The following is a 23,145-nucleotide window of genomic DNA, read 5'->3' as shown; positions in this document are numbered from 1 at the left end:
AGCAGCTGTGGGAATTCTGCCGAGTGCAGAGTACAAAAGCCAGGTGAGACACTACTATCATATTCAACCTGTTTAGGTGAGGTGTCAGCGTCGGTGGGAGGCAACTGCTGGAGTGAAAATGGAATTGAACTGTGCTTGGTTTTTACTATTATTGTTTTGTTATGCCTACAGTTATCAGTTCAGAAGTGGATACAGGTATGTGCAAGATCCTAAGTTGGAGTGGGAGATGATGGAGACAGTGATCGGTGAAGAAATGAAGCGGGCCCCTGCGCCTGAACCCAAATTCTGGAGGAGTGCGGCACGTAGTGAAACGCCAGTACCTGAAGCGAAGAAGGTTCCCGAGTCTGTGATTGTCTCAGCCTCCAAAATCCAGAAAGAGTTGTTCAAGCCAGAAAAGGGTGCCAGACCCTTCCCTTCCTCGATCACTGATATGTTACTTGGAGCTACTGTCGCTCCCAGTACAACTACTGCCAAACCCAGATCAAAACTGGTTGAAGTCCAGTGCCATGTTGACAGAATGTACGTAAGAATCAGGAAAGAAGTCTTTAAGACTAGGCAGTCATACAAATACTTGAAACTAGGCAGCTGTCCTGTTAACCAAGGCACCAAAGACCATTACTACTTCCTGTACCTTCTGACAAAAGACTGTGGATTCAAGAAAGAGGTTGGTAAATTTGTCTTCATGTAATTATCTTTTCAATAATTACCATTTTGTGCTTCATTTTCACAAACTGCAACCAACATGGAAATGTTTGTTCCAGAGTAATGTGGATGATATGTCCATAAGCAATATGCTCTACTACAAGCCACCCGGTCCAGTCGTAAGGCAAATGTCATTTGACATCCCCTTGCAGTGTAAATATCCCAGGTACGATTTTATAGTTTTGGCCTGATTGTATAAGATTTGTTTATGATTGACTGTCCCTTACCGCCAAGCATTTACTTGAGGATTTTGTGATGCACATGATTTAGCAACACATTCATACTAGACTAGGAAATCTGCTCGCTGTTCCAATTTTGTGTTAATGACTTTTCACTTGACTGTTGCAGGTTTTTCCACTCCTTTCAAGTTGGTTATTATTCCAGCCTGCAGGGAGGCACGATTCGCAAAATGCTCCAACCAAAAAGTAGCTTTACAATCACTCCTCAAGATGGTACGTTGTTTTTTTTGTTTTTTTTAAATTATGACTCCTGTTCACGTAGCCAGCATTCTTGCCGGTGTTATAAACACAAAGCTTTTCCCCTTCAAGCTTTTCTGATTGGAGGGGGGGAAAGAGTTTGTAGATGGGAACAAGCCTCTTAACAATTTCTTAAGTCATAACTTTGGAATGCAGAGATCTAAATTAAACCACTTAAAATGTTGACAAAGGGCAAGAAGCTACTGAGGTTATATTTGATTTTATTAATTCTTAAAGTTGCAATATATAAAAATTGGCCACCTGTCGACTTCATACTCAAAACAAATGATGGGGCAGCATACCACCAGAGTAACTGCTAACAATAGCTGCCATTAGTGAGTTAACTGAGCAGCCAGTCAAAGCCACAAAGTAGACAAGGGCTAGCTGGTTAGCATGCTAATTTCAATAGATATCTCTGCAACACGGTACAAAAACATCTTTGACCTAACTGTTTCCTCACTTTGTGTTCAAAGTCTTGCATATCAACCTTTTTAAATGTGCAGGGAATTTTGGAAATTTCTCCAATAGGGCACATCCTTTTTCTTCTCACTCCACTAAGGAGTCTACGTATTAGGGGAAGGAAACTGACAAAGCTCTTGATAAAGGGACTACATTGCTCAATGCACTGTAATGGGAACATTCAAAATTAATTAAATGCTCAAGACAAATCTTTGCTTTATTTTTATTTTTTTTTATTCAGTTTAATGCCACCATAGCGTGAGCTGTTAGCCATTTATAGGTGTACAGTGTTGTGTGTTCTCAGGGATTCATTACGGCATACTCGGACAAGGATCAAACATTTCCACACTTTTCACTGGGTTTTGAGACTATTCACTTAAATGGCAAGTGCACGAAACGGCACTCATTTGTATGCAAAATAGTTCTGTGACTCACATCCCTCACTTTGCCTCAGCATCGGGTAATGAAATCACAGGAACCAAAACTTACACCCTGGGCCAGCCGATGTACTTTCAGGCCAAGGGAGCAGACAGTTCTGGAAGTCAAAGGATGTACATCAACAAGTGCTTCATGACAGCCTCCCAAGACTCTACTTCAAATCCTAAATACACAATCATTGACAACCAGGGGTAAGGTGTAAAATGTTTCTGCTTAAAACGCTCATGTCAGTTAGTGGTTTGAGGTAAACATGCATGTTCTCTCTCAATGCAGCTGCATGATCGATAGCAAGGTGACCGTCCAGTCAAAGTTCCTCATGGGTGCCTCAAAGATGGTCCAGAAATTCAGCGTGGGCTCTCTGGTTTTCAAGGACACGGCTTCCTCAGCTTCATCGCAGGTACTGTCAAGAGAAAGTGGTACAGATCTATACTGTCTCAGAGAATTAATGTTAACGCTGAAACCTGATGTCTTTTTCAGGAGCTCTTCATGCACTGTGAGATCTCTATGGGGAAGCTTACTCCAACTCGGAGTTCAAAGGCCTGCAGTTATGATGCAACTACAAAAAAGTGAGTAGACTCTGGCTGAAGTAAGCTTTCTTTTTGAATGTCTTGTAGGATGAAAGGTTTAAAGTCTGCTTTTAACACACCATTGTATTGCCACCTGCTGTATTTATTGTATTTTTGTCTATTGCCAAATTTGCCAGATGGCATTTCAAGACCTGATAACTTGTGTGTGGTTTAGGTGGAAGGAGCTGTATGGTGATGACGCTGTGTGCACCTGCTGTGACTCCACCTGCACCTCAGCACAGGCCAAGGGTAAGTGTTCACATGTTACAGAAGGGATCTCAACAAAACTTGTAATGCTGAGGCTGATCCTCAAATTGGCACAGAACACTTGGCAACAGTCATTTTAAAGAAGCATTTTGCACTCATGTACAGGCAACACTCATTCAAATCCCTTATTTTACAAATGGGCCAGCTTGTAAATCTCAATCACTAAAATGACTCCTTACTTAAAGCTACTTATAAAAGTCCAGTCCACAAATGACCAAATTCTCATTTTCTACTCCAACAGCTTCAAGAACTATGATCTCCAGCCACTCCTGGAAAGTTGACTTGAGCAGCCAGAATGGATATGTAGAAGTCGATCCACGGATGAAATCCCTTGATGCCGACACATTCAGTATGGAGGACCCCGAGATGGCTGAGCATGAAGGATTTCTAGACCACTGGGAGAATGATTACTGAATTGTCATGTCAGAATTTTAAATAAAGTCCTTTTCTCAAACTTTGTTTCCTTTTGTGTAATGTCATTTCTTCATGAATAGACAACTTATTCATCACTCTTGGGTAAAGGGATTAAACCTAGTTTTAATTGTACCCTTAAGTCTTTAAAGCCTTTGACTGAAACACTTGGCACTGTCAATACTGATCAACATAATCACGTATCAGCATGTGTGCATTTTGCAGCATTTCCTGGAAATGCATCACAGCATTTCTGTAGATGCAGTTGTGTACCACAAGGGGATGGAAGAGATTCACACTCTTCGCTTGAGTAAATTCAGCAGGGAGTTCAATAACCCTCTGAGCTCCAGGGTTCCCAATAAGAACATGGTGCAGGAGCTTCTTCTTGAGGCTTTTCTCCATGAAGTCCAGCAAGTCTCGTAGCCTACAAGCCACATAGTTGGGTTTCCACTGTGAGTGGTCTTTGGTCAAAAGCAGATGCATGAGAGCAGTTTTGAAATGAAAATACTTGATGGCACTACTTCCTGACAGTGCCGTTTGTCTCTTGTGAAGGAAATGTGCAATCTCAAGAGTTTGAATGTGGCATGAGTTATCGGGCAGGTGTTTGGAGATGTGCTCCAAGAAGCGATCTTCATAGTTGGTCAGGGAGAGCGCCCAGGAAGTATCCAAGTTGTTTGGGGAGCAAGGAGTAATGAAGAAATGAGCATCAGTGTTGGTTTTAACCACAGGATTCATACTGAAGCTAATCTTCTTCCCTGATCTGAAACGAACTACCAGAGCACCTGGAGCATCGATGTAGCGAATGTTAAGCTCAAACTCGTACTTGTGTGAAATGAGTGCCCAGGCTTGTTTGATGGTGCTCTGAAACCACCTGGTAACCTGCGATTTTGACAGGAACGGGGAGTTCTTCGTGCAAAGCAGGCCATCACGAACAGCAGCAGCTTTCGTCGTTACTTTTTCAGTCGAGCAGTGCAGCAGGCAAACCATATCATCTGCATCAGTAGACTGACATGGGCAGCCATTTTGGACTCTCTTATTCTCCACCAGTTTAATTTGACCACAGACTTGCATATCTAGCAGCAGGTCACTCGCCTGGTTGTTCCAGAGCAGGCACTGAAAGCTATATGGTTCAGGTGGGCTGACGGGGACGATGATATCACACGCATCCTTCATCTCAAAGTCCTCAATCACCATGCCGCCATTTTTATTAGTGACAGTCCTCATGGCATCAAATAGATCGTTTGCAAACCCCTCCAAAAACTCATCCTCCCTCCACTTCTTATCGGAGGAGACTTGGACACATCTGGAATGAAATCGCTGCAGAGTGTTGCTGTCTGGTAGCGGCACTTCAGCAGCGGTGCAGGTCACAGGGAATGACGTGGTTTCTTCTTTTGTAATCCGGGATTTTTTCTCGAGGAATTTCCGAAACAAGCGTATCATGGAAATGATGGAGAACGTGTTCCATATGTACCAGAGGTAATCTCTCTCCCAGTCAGCGACTGTCTTCTCTGAGGTTTCATTGTCTGATGTCTTAGTGTGAAGATGTGACACCGGAGATTCTTGTTCTTTGGAGTTGAACACTTCCTTGTGCTCAGGTTTATCTTGTTCCTCTTGGGATCTGCTTGGGTCACCATCAGAACCATCGCTCTGGACGTCCTCTCTCTTTTGCTCATGTTCAATTTGTGAAGTCTGCAGAGCCATCTCAGGTGCACTTTTGAAGTTTTGTGACTGGCTTTGATCCAAATTTGCATTAACATGGCCCCCTCCTGGTAATTTCTGATCGGCACTGTCTGCCTCTTCTTTGGTGACAGTCACATCTTCTAAAACTAACATTTTATCTTGTTCAGTTACATGTTGATCAGACTGATTTTGTTCCTCAGGGATGTTTTGTGAGTCATCAAGAGGCTCTTTCTTGTCAGTATGTGTCATTTCCTCACTAACAGGTGCCATTTGGTGGGGCGGTTTATCTCCTCCTCTCAGCAGCCTTTCTTCATGCTTTTGCATGCCCACTGTGGTGATATCATCCCATTCCTCAACACCAGGCTCATCCCTCGGATATGTAAGAAGACTCAGAGCCATCACAAACACTCGCACCAGAGTATCATGCATCGTCAGTCCTGTGTGTGAATAAACCGAAACAGCACAAAGAATTGTTGCAATTAATTTCAGTGTTTTTAAAAAGTGCTTTAGTGTTATATGAAACATGAAAAGACACAAGATTGTATAAAGTCATTGCAATTGTATGTAAAACGCTCAATGGGAAATGTTTCTGCTGGCAAATTTCACAACGATGCAACGCAAGTGAGAGAGAAGCGATTTCCTCGATGGCCTGGCAGCATCCTCACTAATCTGTGATTACATTACTTATCAAACAGCATTTGTTACTGCACAAAACATTAAATAAAAAAAAACAGAAATACTCACCGAAAGATGTTATCAGTTATTTCAATACTGCGATGTTCCGGTAATGTGTGAGTAGGTACAAAGGAGGAAGCAAGAGACCATAACCTTGCACAGGCTCAGCTCTTCCTATTTTAGAAGTGGTTGTAGGTTGTCTTTGGTGACTTATTTCCTGCACACCCTGCCCATATGCTCTGCTGTGACACTTTCCTGTGCAATACACAGACGAACACAGATAGCACAGACTTCCTGTAAGTGTAACTGCATATTCGGAGTAGTCAGAAATGAACCTTGACTCAGTTAATGAATCACACACAGTAAAAATTATTGTATGAATTCACTATATTACATTATGTAGGATCAAACATTAGACCACACGCTATTGTTAAAAACTATGTGTGGAAAATGGTTTATGGCGAGTATGAATAGTAGAGTAAACTGCCTTTTATCCTCTTGTGGCCTTCTAACTGGTTTGTCGAGGTCGGCCTCACTCAGCGGCTGCAGTGCAGTTCAAAGGGCTGAGGGAAATACAGTTAAGAAATAACTAACAATTATAATATTTTTCCTGTGATAATCAATTGTCCCGTATTTTATTTGGTCCTGATTAAACAAGTGGAAACAGAATCAACCCACATCTCTTAGGTAACAACCAAATTTTTCAGCCAAAGCCACACAAATTTGAATGAGTCCATTTTTGCATGTCTGGATTGTTCTGACTACAGCTGAACAACACTTCATCCCCTGGGTTCAGGTCACTAGAGTTAACACGACCATACGTCCATACAAGTAAGAATAAACATTAACATGAATTTTGAAAGGAGTGTATTCTCAGTGTTTTCCAAGTAATGTCGCAGGTTTACTTTTGAGAGTAAGAGTGTGTTGACTGAGAATCTTTTGTTACATCACGCTAAACACCTGCAAAGGGAGGGGCATGATGACAGATGATGTGGTCAGGTTTGAACATCACCTCAGAGAGTTCGAGAAACACCTTTCAGTCGGTCCGAGCTAAAATGCCTCCAAACTTTATGAAGAACTACAAGTTATTTGCTGTGGACACTGTCGTCATATGAGTTTTTCCTCCACTTTCGTTCATCCACGCTGAAGACAATAGGTAAGTGTGTGTGTTTGTGTGCTGTTGATTCCTGATCAAAATCTATGGATGCCTCACATGCCTTTGTGATCTCGTTATAAAACTGAAGATACTGGGATATTCCTGCATAAAAGCTTTAGAAAAGTTCACAATGTTTACTGTGAGCATATTAGACTTTACTCCTTTTTATTAAAGTACCCCTTTGAAAGTGTTTTCCGTGGCCTTAATAATGTTAATAACTCATTTACTAATGCTTTATAGAAGAGTAATAAACCCTTAATTAGAACAGCTTTTGAATATCCAAGTTATGAAAAATTTCTCTGGCTGTTGAGTCTCCAAATTTCTGGAAAACAGTGGCATCTACATCTACTTGGATTATTGTAAGCAGTCTTTATTAACGAGTTATCAACATTTATAACTGATGACAGTGGCGGACTCAGGATGTGTGAGGGGCAGGGGCAAGAAAAATACAAAAGGGCACCACATTTATTGGGCAGTGCAGAGTGTTGTGATATATTTAACGTGAAGAGAGGGCACTTTATTTTATTTTGTCCACTGGAAGGGCACTTAATGGAGCGACTGCTAACACTTTTTCACTTATTGAACTACTGTATGTTTTTTCACAGATTTAATTCCATCTGACCCAAAGATCTAAAACAACTCTCAAGATGGATAAGTTTCGTATGATGTTCCAGTTCCTCCAATCCAACCAGGAGTCTTTCATGAATGGGATCTGTGGTATCATGGCACTAGCTAGTGCCCAGATGTACTCTGCCTTTGAGTTCAGCTGCCCCTGTATGCCAGAGTACAACTACACCTACGGGATCGGACTGCTTATCCTTCCACCTATATGGTTTTTTATGTTAGGTTTTGTATTGAACAATAACGTGTCGGTGCTAGCAGAAGAGTGGAAGAGACCCACAGGGAAACGGAGGAAGGACCCAACGATCCTTCGCTACATGTTTTGTTCGATCACACAGAGGTCCTTGATAGCACCTGCAGTGTGGGTGTCTGTCACTCTAATGGATGGGAAGAGCTTCCTCTGCGCTTTCAGCATCAACTTGGACATTGACAGGTTTGGGAACTACAGTCTTTTGACGGGGATGTCAGAGACGGAGAAGATAAAACTGCTGGCAAGGATTCCATGCAAAGACCTTTTTGAGCATCAGGAAATAAGAGTGGCAGCATCCCGATACATCAAGTGTATATCACAGGTAGCCAGCTGATTTTAGTATTAAACTAAGAGGTCAATAGGTGATAGTAGTATTGTCACCTATTGTCTTTGAAATTAAAGACCAAACATCAGTTTAAGGTTCAAGGTACGACAGTGGATACTTCTGTATCTTTTGCCAGACTGGGGCTGGGCCATGTGTGGTCTTTCACTATCCTTTGGGCTCTGTGCAGACACCGATATCACAGATGGTCGGTAGATGGCCACTAATGATGTTGGTTGAGCAGTTTAACAACACAGGAGGAACTCTGGTCAAAATGTGACAAGAAATCTGGATAGAGGTGGCTACTGCTTTTAGCTATAAGTTAGCATGGTTAGTTTAATCGGGGATCAGTGAGGCAGGCTAGCTAACCCTGACAACATGGCTAGACTGTTTACTTAGACGGTAACAAGAACACTTAAAGGGGCTCTGTGGAACTTCTGTGTTGTGTTGGTCGTTAGTTTATGTCAGCGAACTCCATTTTTAAACTAAGGTTAGCTACTGTTGCTCTCTGTTAGCATAGCAGAGAGAGGCGCTGAGACGAGGAATGTGCATATAGTTACGTCCTTGGGACTGTCACGGAAAAAACAGAGTCCTTCATAAAGAAGTCCCCAGTCTAGCAGCATTAAACTCATACAAATCTTCCACAGGCTTGTATAATCAACCACGAGAGACGGGGAAGGTGTCTTTTTTCATGTTACGTTACACTCTGCTCACAAATGGCAGATAAAAAGCCCCTTTAATGTGAGCAAGTTGTCATTGGTGTCAAATGGATCTTATTTTGACATGTCAGTGTGTGAAAAGTGGGAAAAATATTAAATCTAACCATGGCTGAACCATTGAACTGCTTCAGGTTCAGAGTTTTAATGCATGTGATGCATGCTGGCTCACTGTCACACTGTCATGACTTACTGGGGCCATCATTAATGTTATGGTAAGTCCTACTATGACATGTCAAAATGACATGACAAGGCCCATTGAAGACACTGGTCATGTTCTCACTGGTAATCTGTGATGAAATCGGTGGATGATATAATCGCAAAACAGAAATATCGTTTCATTTGTAATGTAAAGTTAATCAATATTTAAATCTTTGGTAGGCAGATCAAATATAAAGTAGTGTGGCCAAAAGTTGGGACATTTTTAGTGAGGAGTTTTTCATAACAAGGATATGATGACTAGGCATGTTTAAATTTCCTTGCTTTATTCCTCAAAAACTGTGGTGAACTTAAATCTCCCCAGCCGACTCCAGCTTTGCACTTTGAGCTCACAGAAGCTTTCCTGTTCGCTTATTAGAGGGATAGATAAGCCTCTAAATTTATTATTCATGGAACTGGGACCTATTTCAATCCATCCAAAAACACCCACACTGTTATTTAGGTCTTTGATCAGCCGTAGGGCAATTATACAGGCTTAAAAGTAATGTCTCTAGAAAAGTCTATTGATGTACAGATTCTGTTAATGAGCTATGAAACTGTCAGGAAGCTCCTGGATGTGCTTTTTAAGATCACATTTTGGACTACCTGACTTCCACTACTTTTGTACCTGCAGTACACAAACACAAAACATACAGTATGTGAGTGTTGGTGAGACAGGCTGAAGGTGTCAAGATCAACCAGATTCTCAATCCAGTTCTTTGTTGTCTAGATTTAGTTCATCTCTAGGTGCTCAAAATGATCTACTGTATCTGCTACACCAACATATTTGATATCGTCTATGTTTTGCAGGCATGTGGATGGATGTTTTTGCTCATGATGACCTTCACGGCCTTCCTGATCCGAGCTATCCGACCGTGCTTTACTCAAGCCGCCTTTCTAAAGACCAAGTACTGGTCTCACTACATTGACATCGAGCGCAAGATGTTCGATGAGACCTGCAAGGAGCACGCCAAGAGCTTTGCCAAGGTTTGCATCCAACAGTACTTTGAGAACATCAGCGGGGAGATGCACAGCTACCACCACCATCGCTCCAGCAGAGACGGAAGCGACGATGAAGACGACGATAAGAAGAAAAGTGATGAAGAAAAGCTCCTGGGCATCAGGGCCCAGGATGATATGAATAAAGTTTTGTGGAACTGGCACACCTGTAAACCAGCTCTGGCACTGAGAAAGGAGAAAATAGATGAATTGAATGGTAAACTGAATGGAGAGGCCAATGGAGCAGCAAATGGGTTTGTAAACGGGCACACCCATGAGGTGGCGAAAAAGGAATGGGCGGTGTATTATAGTAAGGTCTGAAGAGCTCAAAAGGACAAAGAGAAGCTTGAATTGGCCCTTCTTTAACTTTCAGACATAAATATTATTTCATGGTTTCATTTTGTTTCTATAAGCAGTTTAGTCTTTTGTCGAAGTGAGTTAGAAATATAATATTGTGATCTATTTAATATGATTTTACATCAATGCATAGAACATGTAAACTAATATAAACTGAATTTAGTGCAATATATACTTCCATTGATGGTAAAATACTTGAACATAATAAACACAAAATGGAAAAAACTGAGTTTTCTACATATTTCTGGTTCACATACAGGTCAGTTTACTGAGAAGATGTCTAGGACCGGATGTGGCCTGAAACCTGTTGTTATAACTGTTGCCACAACTATGTTTTATCTACTAGTCATGAATTAGAGAAAAGACAGCTCTCTGAGGGCAACAATCTGAAGTCTGTCAATTCTGGGGTTACAGAAGTAGAGCGTTCTCATTGATGACAGCACAACTGAATGTTTGTGTTGCCCTCTACTGCGGGGCCATCATAATTTTTCCCAGGGTATAAAACAGAAAGTGTTAATATGGGTAATTTGAGCAAAGAAGAAAGCTCCATGCACTCCTTGTTTTAAAGTGAGCCTATGTAATTATTATAAGAGTTAAAAAGAAAATCAAAAGTTGAATCCATGTGGAATAAAAAAAAAAAACAGTTTTGCTGATACAGCCGTACTTGATCTGGTATGACCAGAAGTTTAAAGGAGCTAATGCTAAGTAATGTTCGCCAACTTAGGGGTGTTATTGATAATGTTCAGACACTTACTCTTTCTCCCACTTCCACTGCATTCACAGCATAACACAGCTGTTTTTCCAATCAAGTGGTTGCCCACTAAAGTTAGCTAACATTGATGTCGCTTATGCTAGCTAGCTAACGTTGCATAATATTGCAGTGTAACTGTCATCACCGGGTCGACTTTCTTACTTTTTGGCTCTTACGTTACTGTCTCACTACACTTTAGGATCTACATTATCCCGTAACTGTAGTCCCTGTAAAGCAAACCTTGAACAGAGTCATTTAGTACCACTTTATAATAACTATCGTTAATAAATGGTAAATTTATAGTTACTTAAAGTTACTTACTTAGTTATTTCAGTGTAAAACAACAATTAGATGGTTTATAAATAATCTATTAAGCAGTGGTAAAGTTTATAAACATCAGTTACAACTTTATAATTCCCATCCAAATAAGTTTTATAGATGGACTACACAGCATTTATTAACCATTTACAAAGTATTAAAACATCAGTTGCAACTTTACAATAAACAATTGCCTAATAAATAGTTTATAAAACATCCCATTGTTTTTTAACATTGAAATAACTTCACTATGTATTAATTGTGTTTATTATAAAGTGTCACTTTGATGTCACATTCATGCGTAAAGGTGCAGGGTGTAAGATATGGCCACTCACTCCAAACAAACAGGGGGCACAATCACTATTGTAACTGCTACCTGCTGCTCGCTATACCTTATATTTGCTGTAGCTATCAATGGCTGCAGCTACTAACTGCCATTAGCTTGTTAGCTCAGCTAGCCATGCAGCTACTGACCCTAAAACAAAGTGGTATTGCGAGACAGGACAGGCCTGGGCTAGGTGGCTACCATGCTAACTTCCATGGATAATGTCAGCTCATTTTTTGAATGTTTTAAACTAAAAATTTTGATCATATCTTACACATTGCACCTTTAACAGTTTAATGGACACAATCCATTCTGGCACATGTAACAAGAGTTTATCAGTCTTATTAGAATCATGTGAAAATATCAACTAGTCCATTAAAAAATGACATAATGTCAATCAGGACACTTGTATGTTAGTTTATAAATCTTTGCCAACACATTTCAGGCCGCAAACCTTGTCACGAACAGACAAACCAACAATGACACTGTATTTCAAATCAGGCAAACATATGATTTATGCAAAAACAAAAAGCTGTGAGAGCCAAAACAATTTACATGTCACCAAGAAAACAAGGTCAACATTTGCATCTCTCGTCACTCCCCAGTAAAACCCTGTTCTCTGAAGCACTGGGGAATTGTCTTCTATGTTTCCAGTTGAATATGTATAGCCTGGGATCATTTTTATACACTGAGTGTCCTCAGGAAGCTCTGCATACAATGGTGTTTTCATCATAACTCACAAGAGGGCATGCTGTCACCAAAAACACCATCTTTCAATGACAACACAACCCTGTAGCTTCAATCATCTTTGACTCTGAAACCTGTCAACAACCAACAATGCATGCAGTGTATTAAGGGCTGTGTTTGTGCTCATGCATCTGTGCAGTCAATCCAGCTGTTCCTCAGTGTTCAGCAGTAATGTCATTACTAGAGCAGGAGGGGAGGAGGGGAGGGTGAATGAAAATGGCACGGGTCCCATTGAAGCCTCTCCCTCCCTCCCCCTGGGGATTGGTGGAGCAGCACTCCCCTTGACCGTCTCACATCTCGCCCAGTAGCCCAGCAGCTGTTCTCTCCCTCAGCGAATTGGCAGCCAGGGCCGCTGGTGTGGGGGTGGACGTCTTTGTCCAGGCTGTGATTTTTCTCCCTGCGTCTCCCTCTTTTTCTCTTCGTGTTATTTCCCTTCATATCTTGCTTCCTTCTTCTCTTCACTCCATCGACCGAGGCACCTCACCCCCTCCTCCCCGCTCTACCTGCCTTCCTCTGCAAAAGAGTGACATGATGTTTATATATAGATCAAACAAAACCAAACATGAAAATCTGCTGTAGCTCCTAAAATACAATCTGTGTGTGTGCAAAGGAAGGAAACGGTGACTTGAGGTTGCGTCATATCTTCTTTTCGCTGACCTCCACTTCACACAAATGGCTTTGTTTTGGTTGTCAGGACATCAGCCATGCGCATGCTACTGACCAAGGCCTCCCTTGACTTTGCTGCAAATGTCTCTCTTGTCTCCCTCTCACATATACATGCACAGGGGTGTGCGCACACAGACACACAGACACACACACACATCAGCATGCTTGCAGGCGCCCCATTCGTCAGTGTCTGCCTCATTCTGCCTTCCTTCTGCCTGCAGATTGGAGGACAGAGGCAGCGAGGGAGGGCTGAGGGAGAGGAGAGTTGCGAGGCAAAACGGCTGGTCACATGAGCACAGATCTGTTTACAAACCCAAGGCAGAGCAGAGCAAGAGCAAGGGGAGGAAGGGAAAGGCGAATTGCAGGTTCTCGCTCACTCTGAGCACCATTAAGGACTGGAAGAGGAAGAGGGGAAGCCTGCCATGACAAAGCCAGCTGGAGGTGGGAGAGACTAAACACGACACACGCAGACACACTCGTGCGCACACACAGCCTTTGTCTCAGTTTTTTTTTTTTTCTCAATTGAAGGAGCAGATGGTTAGAGGGAGAGTAGGATCCCCCCCCTACACACGCACAAACACACATGCACTGACTGACACACAAACACACACTCACCAGCGAAATACCAAACCCAGCTAGAGGAGTGTTGTTGACTGCATGGAGCTGTCCTCACTTTGTTTGGGCTTTAGAGGGAAGCACATCTTTGCCTTCTACACTGAGGAGGAATACCCACTGCAAGATCAGAGGACTGGAGGAGGAGACAACAGGGGAGAGGAGAGGGGGATGAGACTTGTGAAAATCCTCTGTTAAAAAAGCAGCTTTGGGAGGAAGACAAAGCACGGACTAATGCCAGATAATTACCTTCACTGGACAAGAACTGTCATTTTGATCGGTGGCTGTCATTGAATGTGGCGAGGGGACGACACCGCAGACGGAAAGTGAAGTCAAAGGAGGCCTTTTTCTGCTGGAAATGTAAGTATTTCCTGTTGCCAAGCAGCCTGTGTTTTCTTCCATGACATTGTGACTGAGTGAGATTCTGCTTTTCACAATAACAACACCTGAATAACACATGGTGGTATGAGGCAGCTGAAAAACAATCATGTCTCCTCAACAACATTTCTTTGTCTCTCCTTCTCCCTCCTGTGATGACATCATTCTCACTGGGATCCAGGAGCACATGAGGTCTTCGGTCCCAGTCCAAACCCCAGTCCCAAATCTCCCAATCTTTCCACGGGGTGGTTAATCCAGATTTGGGAATGCTGGGCAGCACAGACTGCTGAGCCAACAAAACCGCACCTCGCAGGGATTTGTGGAAATCTGAGCAAATCTGAACAATCTTGATGGTTGTTTTCGGAGGAGAAGCCACGACCCAACAAGAGAGCGATCCAGCCCGGGGTGCCTGAGTCCAGGCTCGAAACAGATCCAGTGTCCAGAGCTGCGGCCCACAAGCTTGGCTTCCCTCCAGCCTTCTCCTGACAGGGCCTGAATATACTGCTGCTGCCCCTGGGAGTCAAATTTCATGCAACCATTCCAATGGTGTAACGGTAAGTGAGTGGATTCTCTGCCGTCTGCCAAATACACAAGAGGTGGTAGCACGTGTGCTTGTATCTCATAAACTTGGCTACTTAGTTGCAGGCTGTCAGCTTATGGGATCCGTGTAATGGATGTAGTTGTGTTATGGTACATTACTGAGGGAGTGGAGGCCGCAGTTAAAATAATCCACATTCAAGGTCATGTTGTTTGACAGCTGAAACTGAAGATTTTCTATTTGCTAACCTTGTTTTGTTACTGTTGACTGATTCTGCAGTGCACCCGTGCCTGGTTCATAACTGCATCTCTCATTATGCTACCCGAGGACTTCCCTACACTAAAACCCCTTGTAAATCCCCCCAACCCCCAGCCATGTTAAATTATCCAACCCATACCCCCCACAGTGTGCAAGCTGTACCCATTCATTCACTCGAAAGAGACACACATGGACATTTAGAGGCTGGCAAAGAGCAGCCCCGCTGCAAATTAATAGGAACACATGTGGCCTGTGGAAGTGGGGCTTCCTCTGCTATTGTTTTACCAAATGGTCCTTTAGTCCCCAGAGTTCATCCTATTTAATATACTCCGCCCCCCGCCACCTGCAACATGCACGCACACACACACACACACACACACACACACACACACACACACACACACACTTCTGTCGTACAAATACATGCAGACAGACACCCCCACTGTTCCATCCCCCAGTGCTGTCACACACACACACACACACACACACACACTCTCAGTCACCTCTGTAGAGTCTGTGGAACAGATGGTGGTGTGGCGGAAGTGCTGTCTGTCCTCCATGTTTGTCTTGTTCACAGCCAATTAACGCGCAGTCCTATGAGCGCTTCAGTTGCCACCACAGTGCCAGTCACAGCTCCCTGGGCACACCTGCAGCCAAACAAACAGCAGCGATCACGTTTACGTACGGTTTAGTATCCAGAGGCCTGGTGGCACAGGAAGCCTCTGGTGGTGCCAAAGATTTATGTTGTAGTTAATGATCAACAATCTCCTACTTTGCTGCCATGATTCCTCTTTTTTCCTCTTTTGGGATAACAAATTAAAATAACCATTATTAACAAATGGTAAAGTTATAGTTAATACACTTTGGTTATAAGTTATTCCACTGTAAACAAACAATGAAATGCTTTACAAACCATTTATTAAAGGTGCACTTTGTAGTTTTGGTGAAGAAATTTTAATCAGAAGTGACCCATTTTTTTATGTCTAAACAAACTCTTTGTTTTCATGGCTGAATAAACTGAACAAATAAACTGCGCTTAAAGGACAACACAGTTTCATACTGTTTGACTTTTGGCGGACCCTGCCACCTTTCTAGCTTCACACAGTGTTCTGGGGACCTTGTTTTCCTCTGAGAACAGCTTGTTTAGTCAGTAGTGGAAAAAATAAATGTTTCTGAGTTTGTATTATCACCTCATTAATATTGTAAATATTAAAATTCTGAGTTTGAATTTCTTCTCCAAAACTACACAGCGCCCCTTTAAGTCAGCTGTAAAGGTTTATAAACACAAATAATGTTTATGGATAAACCACACAGTATTTATTGAAGTATCTTCACAATAAACTTAAAGGTGCAATATGTAGTTTTGAAAACTAAAATATAAAATTTCTTCCCCAAAACTACATAATGCACCTTTAATAAATGATTTATAAAGCATTTCATTGTTCAAGTTTAACTATAAATGTACCGTTTATTAATGATGGTTATTATAGTGTCACCTCTTTCTCTTCACTGTGCATTTTTAATACAGTTTTTATTGCTTGCAAACAGTAAGCAAAGGTACATTGTTCATGACAAAGGACAATTATTTTCACAGATCTCAAGAGCTTAACTCCTCTCTGAACTCATAACAGTGCAACTGTCTGCACAAATTGCAGCATCTGAAGTTTATGCTACCAATATAGACTTGCATTGTCAATACTAACAACTGAATACTGTAGATCTTCAGGGAGCTTTGGTGGTTTTAGTGGGAAAGTAAACAATGAAGTTGCAACACTGGATGTTGTCGTTTTTTTTCAGTAGCTCTCTAATTTGAGAAAGAAAATGCAGTTTAAAAGACTGAGGCTGTAAACAAACAAAACAGAGAGACATAATTTAGGTTTTGAGGTCAACTGCTGTGATAGTCCCACAGAGTCTCACTCCTCCACTTGTATCCATATAAGAAATTATAGAGAAAGAAGATCAATTAACTTGTTATTTAGCGAACATTGTGGACTCTTAACCCGACAAGGAAACAGTTAAATGTGTGTTAAGTGTGTATCCTGTATCTGCAAACTCTCTCTGGTAGGATGCCTGTGTGGTTTGGGTTCTCAACGCTCTGAACACTACTGCAGCATGACGTCTGACATCTATCACCTTCCGCTCAATGTGTATGTCATTGTGCTGGGCATCGGCCTCTTCGTCTTCATGCTCAGCCTCATCTTCTGCTGCTACCTTTTCAGGTAGGTTGATGAAGTTTGGGAGTTAAATGGACTGGGTGACTGAAAATGTGAATGAGAAATTAGGTACAAAAACAGGAAGTGCAAAAACAGACGGCATGAGGGCAAACCAGTCAGAGATTGTCTGGCAGCTTGAACAAGCATTGCAACACAGTGTCACAGCCTGTCAAAATCCATTTAAAATAACTTTGGTAATAAGATCCTAATATGTGTCGACAGCAGCAATCATGATGCAGATTTATGGAGCGTTGCTCTGCAGAGGTGCCAGAGTTGCTGTATATAGTCAAACAAGATACATATGCTGCAGAAACAAAAGCAAACAAAAACATATACAGCAGTCTGTGTACTGTATATGTTGGTCATAAGGTAACAATATATTTCAGTGCAGAAATGAAAGAAAGATATGTTTGATGTCATTTTATATATTCATTTATTTTATTTGACAGGGACAGTGCACAGCTTCTTAGCTGTACCGAGTTAGCTAAAAGCTAATTTGCATCCGTAGTCCTTGAGCAGGAGACAGAAATAACATCTCTGTTCGGAAAGTGAACACTAGTTCAAAAAACTGTGGTGAAACTGTGTCGTGTGCATATCTTGGCCTCATTCTTATGTAAACAATGAAATAAATGATTAGCCTTTGTGTAATGTGAAAGAGGTTGTTGGCAATGATAAACCCAAAGAGTTATCCAAAACTCTGCAGTTCATCCCTCAGTTCTACAGAGCGCTTTAGTGCCTTTCAGCTCAAGTGTTCTGTTTTGGTTCAGTCTCACCGCTCTCATCAGTGGAGTTTTCAGACGCAGCTGTTATCAGTGAAAGCCTACCTCAAACCAAAGAGCAGAAAGGCAGTCTTGAAAGTTAACTAACTACCAGACTGGCTAAGTAGGTAGAGCAAACGAATATCTACAAGGAGGATGAGTATCAGACCTACGTTCACCAGCTGGACACAAACACGACTCCAACTGCATGCTAATGTTGCTGCATGTCTACTAGGTGTGTAAATAAGCAACTGTTTGCTAACATGTTTGCTGTATCAACTCCATATAGTCAGTATTGCGTTTACAACTTTTATAAAAAAAATTTGCTTTGTTAATGTAAATCAAACATATCATTGTCAGCTCAAATATTCATGATTAACGGCCTCAAAAAATGCATCATCAGTCAGGCTGTACAGTGATGAAAAGAAAAATGTAATCCATTGTGTGAAAAAACTACAAACAAGTTTGATGAATGCTAAATATGACAACTAAAGTCAGTGGTTCACAATCTGTCTATAAATTCTTCCCATATTGCTTTATTTAAACAAACCTGGAGAGGTAAAGCTGTACAATAATTCACAAAAAAGAAGTGAAGTTTGGAGAAAAGTACAAAAACTACAGAATTTTTTTAAACTTGGGCGGTCACCTTGTATACCCCTGGGTCCTGACACACGAGGGTCATTGGTGAGCGTCCATGGCTCTAGTTTTTAGCACCGTTGGCACTAGTCGAACCTTGACGACAGCTTTTCAGCCCACTGAGCAAGTTGAATCTGCAGATGAGAGAAATCATTCTGATTGGCTGTTCAGCTCAGCAAATGAGTACGTGAGAAGACAAGTTAGCGTAGTTGTCTCCCTATTTTTCACCGCCGCCTCTTCGCCAGTGCCATTTGCAACTTTTTAGAGAGTACTGTCAAAAATGCTGCTTTGTCTTGACAACAATTTGTATATCCGCAGTCCTGAGTCTTCCGTTTCCCTTTTTGACTGACGAATACAGACTACTGCCACCTGGTGGTGTGGAGAGGTATTTCCTCTCAGCGGGCGCAGAACGCACAAGCAAGTTGACCATCAGCTATAGTCTTTACGGTGTTCAAATGCAGCTTTTTGGCCAATACACCTGTGACGTGAGGTGACGCTAGTTCTCTAATCGGGCCCTTAGATTCACCTGATGACCCTCGGATGGCTCCCAGCCCGCAGGTTGAGAACCACTGACTCAGGTTACATTTGTCACAACACTGCCACTGTACAGATGTTGTCATCTCTCTTCCTCTCTCAGGTTGAAGCAACAAGGGACGAGGGAGCAGTTCAGCTACAATGAGGTATGTCACTGCGGTGGATGTCACTGTGGGTGAACATGTAACACCAGCTTCTGAGGCAGGTTATAAATACTACTATAGCATTTCACACTGTGATAGTCAACTGTGAAACCTAACACCACCATTTATAGATGACCTTGAGTCCATCCGTGTGTCATTACCTACACTGATTGAAAACTGTCAACCCAGCAGGTAGCAGGCTGCTGTAGGTGTGGTGACAGTTGGTGACAATGTTTTCAGCTTCGGGGAAGGTTAAACTCCAGCTGCAGCTGTCTGAATTGTCTGTATTTATAATGATGCGATTATTTCCAAACAAAGAGGGCACACTACTCGTGCAGATATTTTTAAGCCAGTCACATCAGGACATTGAACCCATCTCAAGTGTTTGTTTTACACCATTGATTTTCTGCCAACATAATAGTGCTGACACATCATTCACGTGACCCACTGCCTCTCTCCTTCCCGTCCCCTTTCCGACTGTAGGTGGTGCTGAAGGGAGCAAGCAAGAAACTGAGCCTCCTCGGAGTAAGTCACTCTTTCTGCAAAGCCTTTTCCAAATCACACAGTGTTTGTTAAAACCTGGCAGCTGTACACAATTCACGAGCAGGCTTCCAAGCAAGCTCACACGACCCATTATACACGGGGAGGGTTCGGTTGGTTAGCTTAATCAATTTCTCGTGTCAGATGTGATTAACTTGCAGCACGCGCTCAGAGGAGACGTCCTCAAATCATCTCGTAGCTCAAACGCAGACATTTAGGAGTCATGTCAGAGAGGCTGCTTGGCTCTCTACTCGTGGCAGATTTTAGGACTCCAGGAATAACTGCACTCATTTAAAATGCATTACAAAAAGATCTCCTCTCTGTCTCTTGTGAGTCCTATAAAGATTTTAAGATTTTTCTCCAAGGCAGAAATGGTGGTCAGGAGTAATTTTGGTGTTCAATTCATATTGAAGCAGTCCTGTTACCTAGAAATATAGTTCAGATAAAAAGAAAGGGTGATTTCCAAACACTGGCTCTAAATCTAGGTCAAATTAAATTAATTTACTGCTCAAATGTACAAATGGCAATGTTCTTGTCTGAGATACAAGAACACGATTGAGTAGAGACGGAGGCCAAGAAAAACCAAAAAAAATATAAAACACTAACGCTGTTGTTGTTTTTGCTCTTGCAGCAAACCTGTGCGGTCTGTCTGGAAGAATTCAGGACCAGAGATGAGCTGGGAGTGTGCCCCTGCTCACATGCATTTCACAAGAAGTGAGTGTTACTAAGCTGGAAAATACACATAGATAAATGTGAATATATCAGTCTGTGTTGGGAAATATGTTTTGCTTTTCTGGCTGAAAGTTAGATGAGAAGAAAAGATATCATTCCTCTGTCTTCACAACAAATAAGCTACAGCAGACTTTGCTACAGTTGGTTAGCTTGGCAAACTGAGTGCACAAGTTCCCGCCTTCCTTCAGCACATAACCCCTGAAAGGCCACAACTATTCCTATTTAGCTGACAGCCTAACTGCATTTTTACAGACTAAACACATGACATGTAAAATGTAGGTGGATTTCTTACCTTTGGACAGACCCAGGCTGTTAGCTAGCTAACTAGCTGATAGCTGTGTGTCGACTACGATTGGATAAACAAGGTTTCACGCTCATTAAAGGCTAGAATCTTACTTTAAAATGTTACACAAAATGAGCTAACATTATCAACAGAGTATGAAGAAACAACAGTATCAATGTGTTGTTTTGCAGAGATATTTACTGAAGGTAGCATGCCAACCAGCTAATCCCAGCGTCCTGTCTCGTAATAACGTTAACGTCGACGCTTTGTACCTTCCCTGTCGTTTCAGCGGGAAGATGTAAAAGCAAGTTTGCCGCTTAGTCTAATTTAAAAAAAAAATAAAAAATGAACCAAAATGTAAAGAAATTTGACATCAATTTAAAAAGAAAGGATAGGTGGTTTTATACATTTATAGGATTTACTCTGTGCACATTCACAGATAAGTGTAGTAAAGAGCTGAACAGTTCAGTTATTCTTTTATAAAGTGGATTTATGTTTCCTTAACAAAAAAGGGAGAATAAATGTAAAAATGTTAAAATATCTGAACCAGTATAGGTAGCGGTTTTAGGTATAGGTAGCCAAATTGTTTCTAAACACCGGAATCCACCCAGAATTTCCATATTGGTGCATCCATAAGCAAAGAAATACAATAGTACAGTCTGAATTCAAGTTTGTTTTTGTTGTTTTTTTACCAAACTAAGATGAGCTTAGTTGCCTCATTAACTCCTTCATTTAACTCCACAAAAATGTCATGAAACTCCATCTTTCCACGATCGCCTCTGGTTTGCTCAAAATAAATACTCAGTTCACAGAGTTTTAGATGTAAAAACATTTCCGCTCTACGCCATTTTCATCCATCCGTTACCCGCCTGACATGTCTTCTAGTCCCAAAGTCACAATCCTGGTTAGAGTTGTTGTAAATCACCTCCATCTGTCAGTCTTGGAGGCTGCGTTCGGTCCCAGTCTGAGGCCTGTTGAGCTGAACCCTGTCTACAGCGGTGTCTCCATCCATCATCTGAGGCTGCCCTGCAGGCAGACTCCTGTCTGCTTAGCGAACTAACCTACTTGCTAACAGCAGCTAGTTGCTACAGCAAAGGGTAAAGTCCAGTACAGTGAGCTGCGGTTAGCGATTACGCTGCCCCAAAAATTTTGGAGCTACCCTCGAATTTGTATAATTTCTTACAAATTACACCTTTTCATGACTCCTCCCCTTATCTACAGCAGGAAAGAGACTAAGTGTATTTCCCCAAATGTCTATTCTTTATGGTGAATTGGTGGAAACAGTATTTCTTCATTGTAGTGAGCAAGTGACAAAGTAAATGTAATAGACCTTAGTTGATCAGTTATTGACTAAACTACACAATATACAAAAACAAACTCAAATTCTGTTTCACGTAACTTTTCAAACACTTCTTTCTTGTGCGTCACTATATATTTTATTCCTGGTTGCACTTTTAAGCTAAATCTTCCTGTTTTTGTAGGTGCCTGCTTAAGTGGCTGGAGATCCGCAGCGTGTGCCCCATGTGTAACAAACCCATCCTCCGGCTCCACACAGACGCTCCCCAGGGTGCGGAGGGTCCAATGGACCCAGAGGAGGTGTGAGGGAGCTGTGACGGAGGAAACCCCCTACAGAGAAAACACACACATTAAATACACTAGGGATGATGGACAGCGGTCATCTTTAAGACATCTCACAGGAAATGTTGATAATGATCCCAAGTGGCCGCCCTGCTGCTGACCTTTGAGCAATATGCCTTGCTGGGAATTGGATATTGACAGCACCAAAATACGATTTGGTCAGATCAGTCAGGGAGAGAGTGGATGCATAGGACCTTTTCATAAAAAAAAATGCTCCTAGTTCTACTTCCATATTGCACTTTTCACCAAAAAACATGACAGGAAAAAGGAGCCACATTAGAGAGCAGGATATCATTGCCACTGTCACTGGACGACTAGTGCAGCACTGCCAGAGACCAACAACACTTCAGGCATTGAGCAGGACATCAGAGTACAGGATCAGTATGGATACCTCTAATATCTCAGGGGTGTTACCAATACAGCCAGCACAAACCATGTCAGTCACCCTATAACCCTGTGCCACACATGCATCTTCAATACTGCCAATGTAGGTGAAACGCTCCAGCAGTCAGAGGTAGCCCTGACCTCCGGCTGAAACCAAGACCAGCGGGATTACAACCATGACGATTTAAGTAGACAATGTTGTTACCGATTGTGTCCCAGGCCCTTTCCTTTTAAAGAGACTGATAGAAAACTAGTCTTGCCTGTATGTATTGTATGTAAACATGTCCCTATATATTGTTATTTTGTATTTGTTGCTTTTAAATAAAACGTCACGTAATGTATTGTAATGGTGTTGGATTTATTGAAAGGCTGGACAGAATAATAGAAAATGCTCCTAC

At 41.9% G+C, this 23,145-nt stretch overlaps 4 protein-coding genes across 4 annotated transcripts; 3 read left to right on the top strand and 1 right to left on the bottom strand.

Moving 5' to 3' along the window:
- The first annotated feature begins 62 nt into the window (after nt 1–62).
- zp3c (zona pellucida glycoprotein 3c) lies at nt 63–3,367 on the top strand. The gene is made up of 8 exons (XM_084371004.1): nt 63–664; nt 762–868; nt 1,051–1,154; nt 2,092–2,266; nt 2,349–2,472; nt 2,553–2,641; nt 2,817–2,890; nt 3,150–3,367. The coding sequence occupies exons 1-8, from the start codon at nt 119–121 to the stop codon at nt 3,320–3,322; spliced, it is 1,392 nt and encodes a 463-aa protein (XP_084227130.1). The 5' UTR covers nt 63–118; the 3' UTR covers nt 3,323–3,367.
- An 84-nt stretch (nt 3,368–3,451) lies between these two features.
- LOC311267706 (inositol 1,4,5-trisphosphate receptor-interacting protein) lies at nt 3,452–5,831 on the bottom strand. Its single transcript, XM_084370928.1, has 2 exons — nt 5,744–5,831; nt 3,452–5,436 (listed from the first exon to the last, which is right to left on the bottom strand). Exon 2 carries the CDS (start codon nt 5,426–5,428, stop codon nt 3,497–3,499), a length of 1,932 nt encoding a protein of 643 aa, XP_084227054.1. The 5' UTR covers nt 5,429–5,436; nt 5,744–5,831; the 3' UTR covers nt 3,452–3,496.
- Nucleotides 5,832–7,477: 1,646 nt separating this feature from the next.
- Nucleotides 7,478–10,257, top strand: calhm1b (calcium homeostasis modulator 1b; the record flags this gene model as incomplete). Its single annotated transcript, XM_084371080.1, has 2 exons — nt 7,478–8,023; nt 9,748–10,257. 2 exons carry the CDS (start codon nt 7,478–7,480, stop codon nt 10,255–10,257), a joined length of 1,056 nt encoding a protein of 351 aa, XP_084227206.1.
- Nucleotides 10,258–13,390: 3,133 nt separating this feature from the next.
- Nucleotides 13,391–23,094, top strand: LOC311267911 (RING finger protein 122). Its single transcript, XM_084371182.1, has 7 exons — nt 13,391–14,072; nt 14,272–14,644; nt 16,952–17,105; nt 19,131–19,173; nt 19,654–19,695; nt 20,342–20,424; nt 22,207–23,094. The coding sequence occupies exons 2-7, from the start codon at nt 14,620–14,622 to the stop codon at nt 22,325–22,327; spliced, it is 468 nt and encodes a 155-aa protein (XP_084227308.1). The 5' UTR covers nt 13,391–14,072; nt 14,272–14,619; the 3' UTR covers nt 22,328–23,094.
- Nucleotides 23,095–23,145: the final 51 nt, after the last annotated feature.

This window comes from Pagrus pagrus (assembly GCF_965226575.1).
Source record: "Pagrus pagrus genome assembly, chromosome: 2".
NCBI classification, from domain to species: Eukaryota; Metazoa; Chordata; class Actinopteri; order Spariformes; family Sparidae; genus Pagrus; species Pagrus pagrus.
Note: the sequence above shows the minus strand (reverse complement) of the source record. Positions and strands in the feature narration are given on the sequence as shown.

What these genes read in the sequence shown, in the direction of transcription:
- zp3c (XM_084371004.1), top strand. Translation starts at nt 119, where the DNA reads ATGGAATTGAACTGTGCTTGGTTTTTACTATTATTGTTTTGTTATGCC. An exon ending in TACAATCACTCCTCAAGATG is followed by an intron (nt 1,155 to 2,091) that starts GTACGTTGTTTT and finishes ACTTTGCCTCAG; the next exon opens with CATCGGGTAATGAAATCACA. An exon ending in TATGATGCAACTACAAAAAA is followed by an intron (nt 2,642 to 2,816) that starts GTGAGTAGACTC and finishes TGTGTGGTTTAG; the next exon opens with GTGGAAGGAGCTGTATGGTG.
- LOC311267911 (XM_084371182.1), top strand. Translation starts at nt 14,620, where the DNA reads ATGCAACCATTCCAATGGTGTAACG. An exon ending in TTCTGCTGCTACCTTTTCAG is followed by an intron (nt 17,106 to 19,130) that starts GTAGGTTGATGA and finishes TTCCTCTCTCAG; the next exon opens with GTTGAAGCAACAAGGGACGA. An exon ending in AGCAGTTCAGCTACAATGAG is followed by an intron (nt 19,174 to 19,653) that starts GTATGTCACTGC and finishes TTCCGACTGTAG; the next exon opens with GTGGTGCTGAAGGGAGCAAG.
- LOC311267706 (XM_084370928.1), bottom strand. Translation starts at nt 5,428, where the DNA reads ATGCATGATACTCTGGTGCGAGTGTTTGTGATGGCTCTGAGTCTTCTT.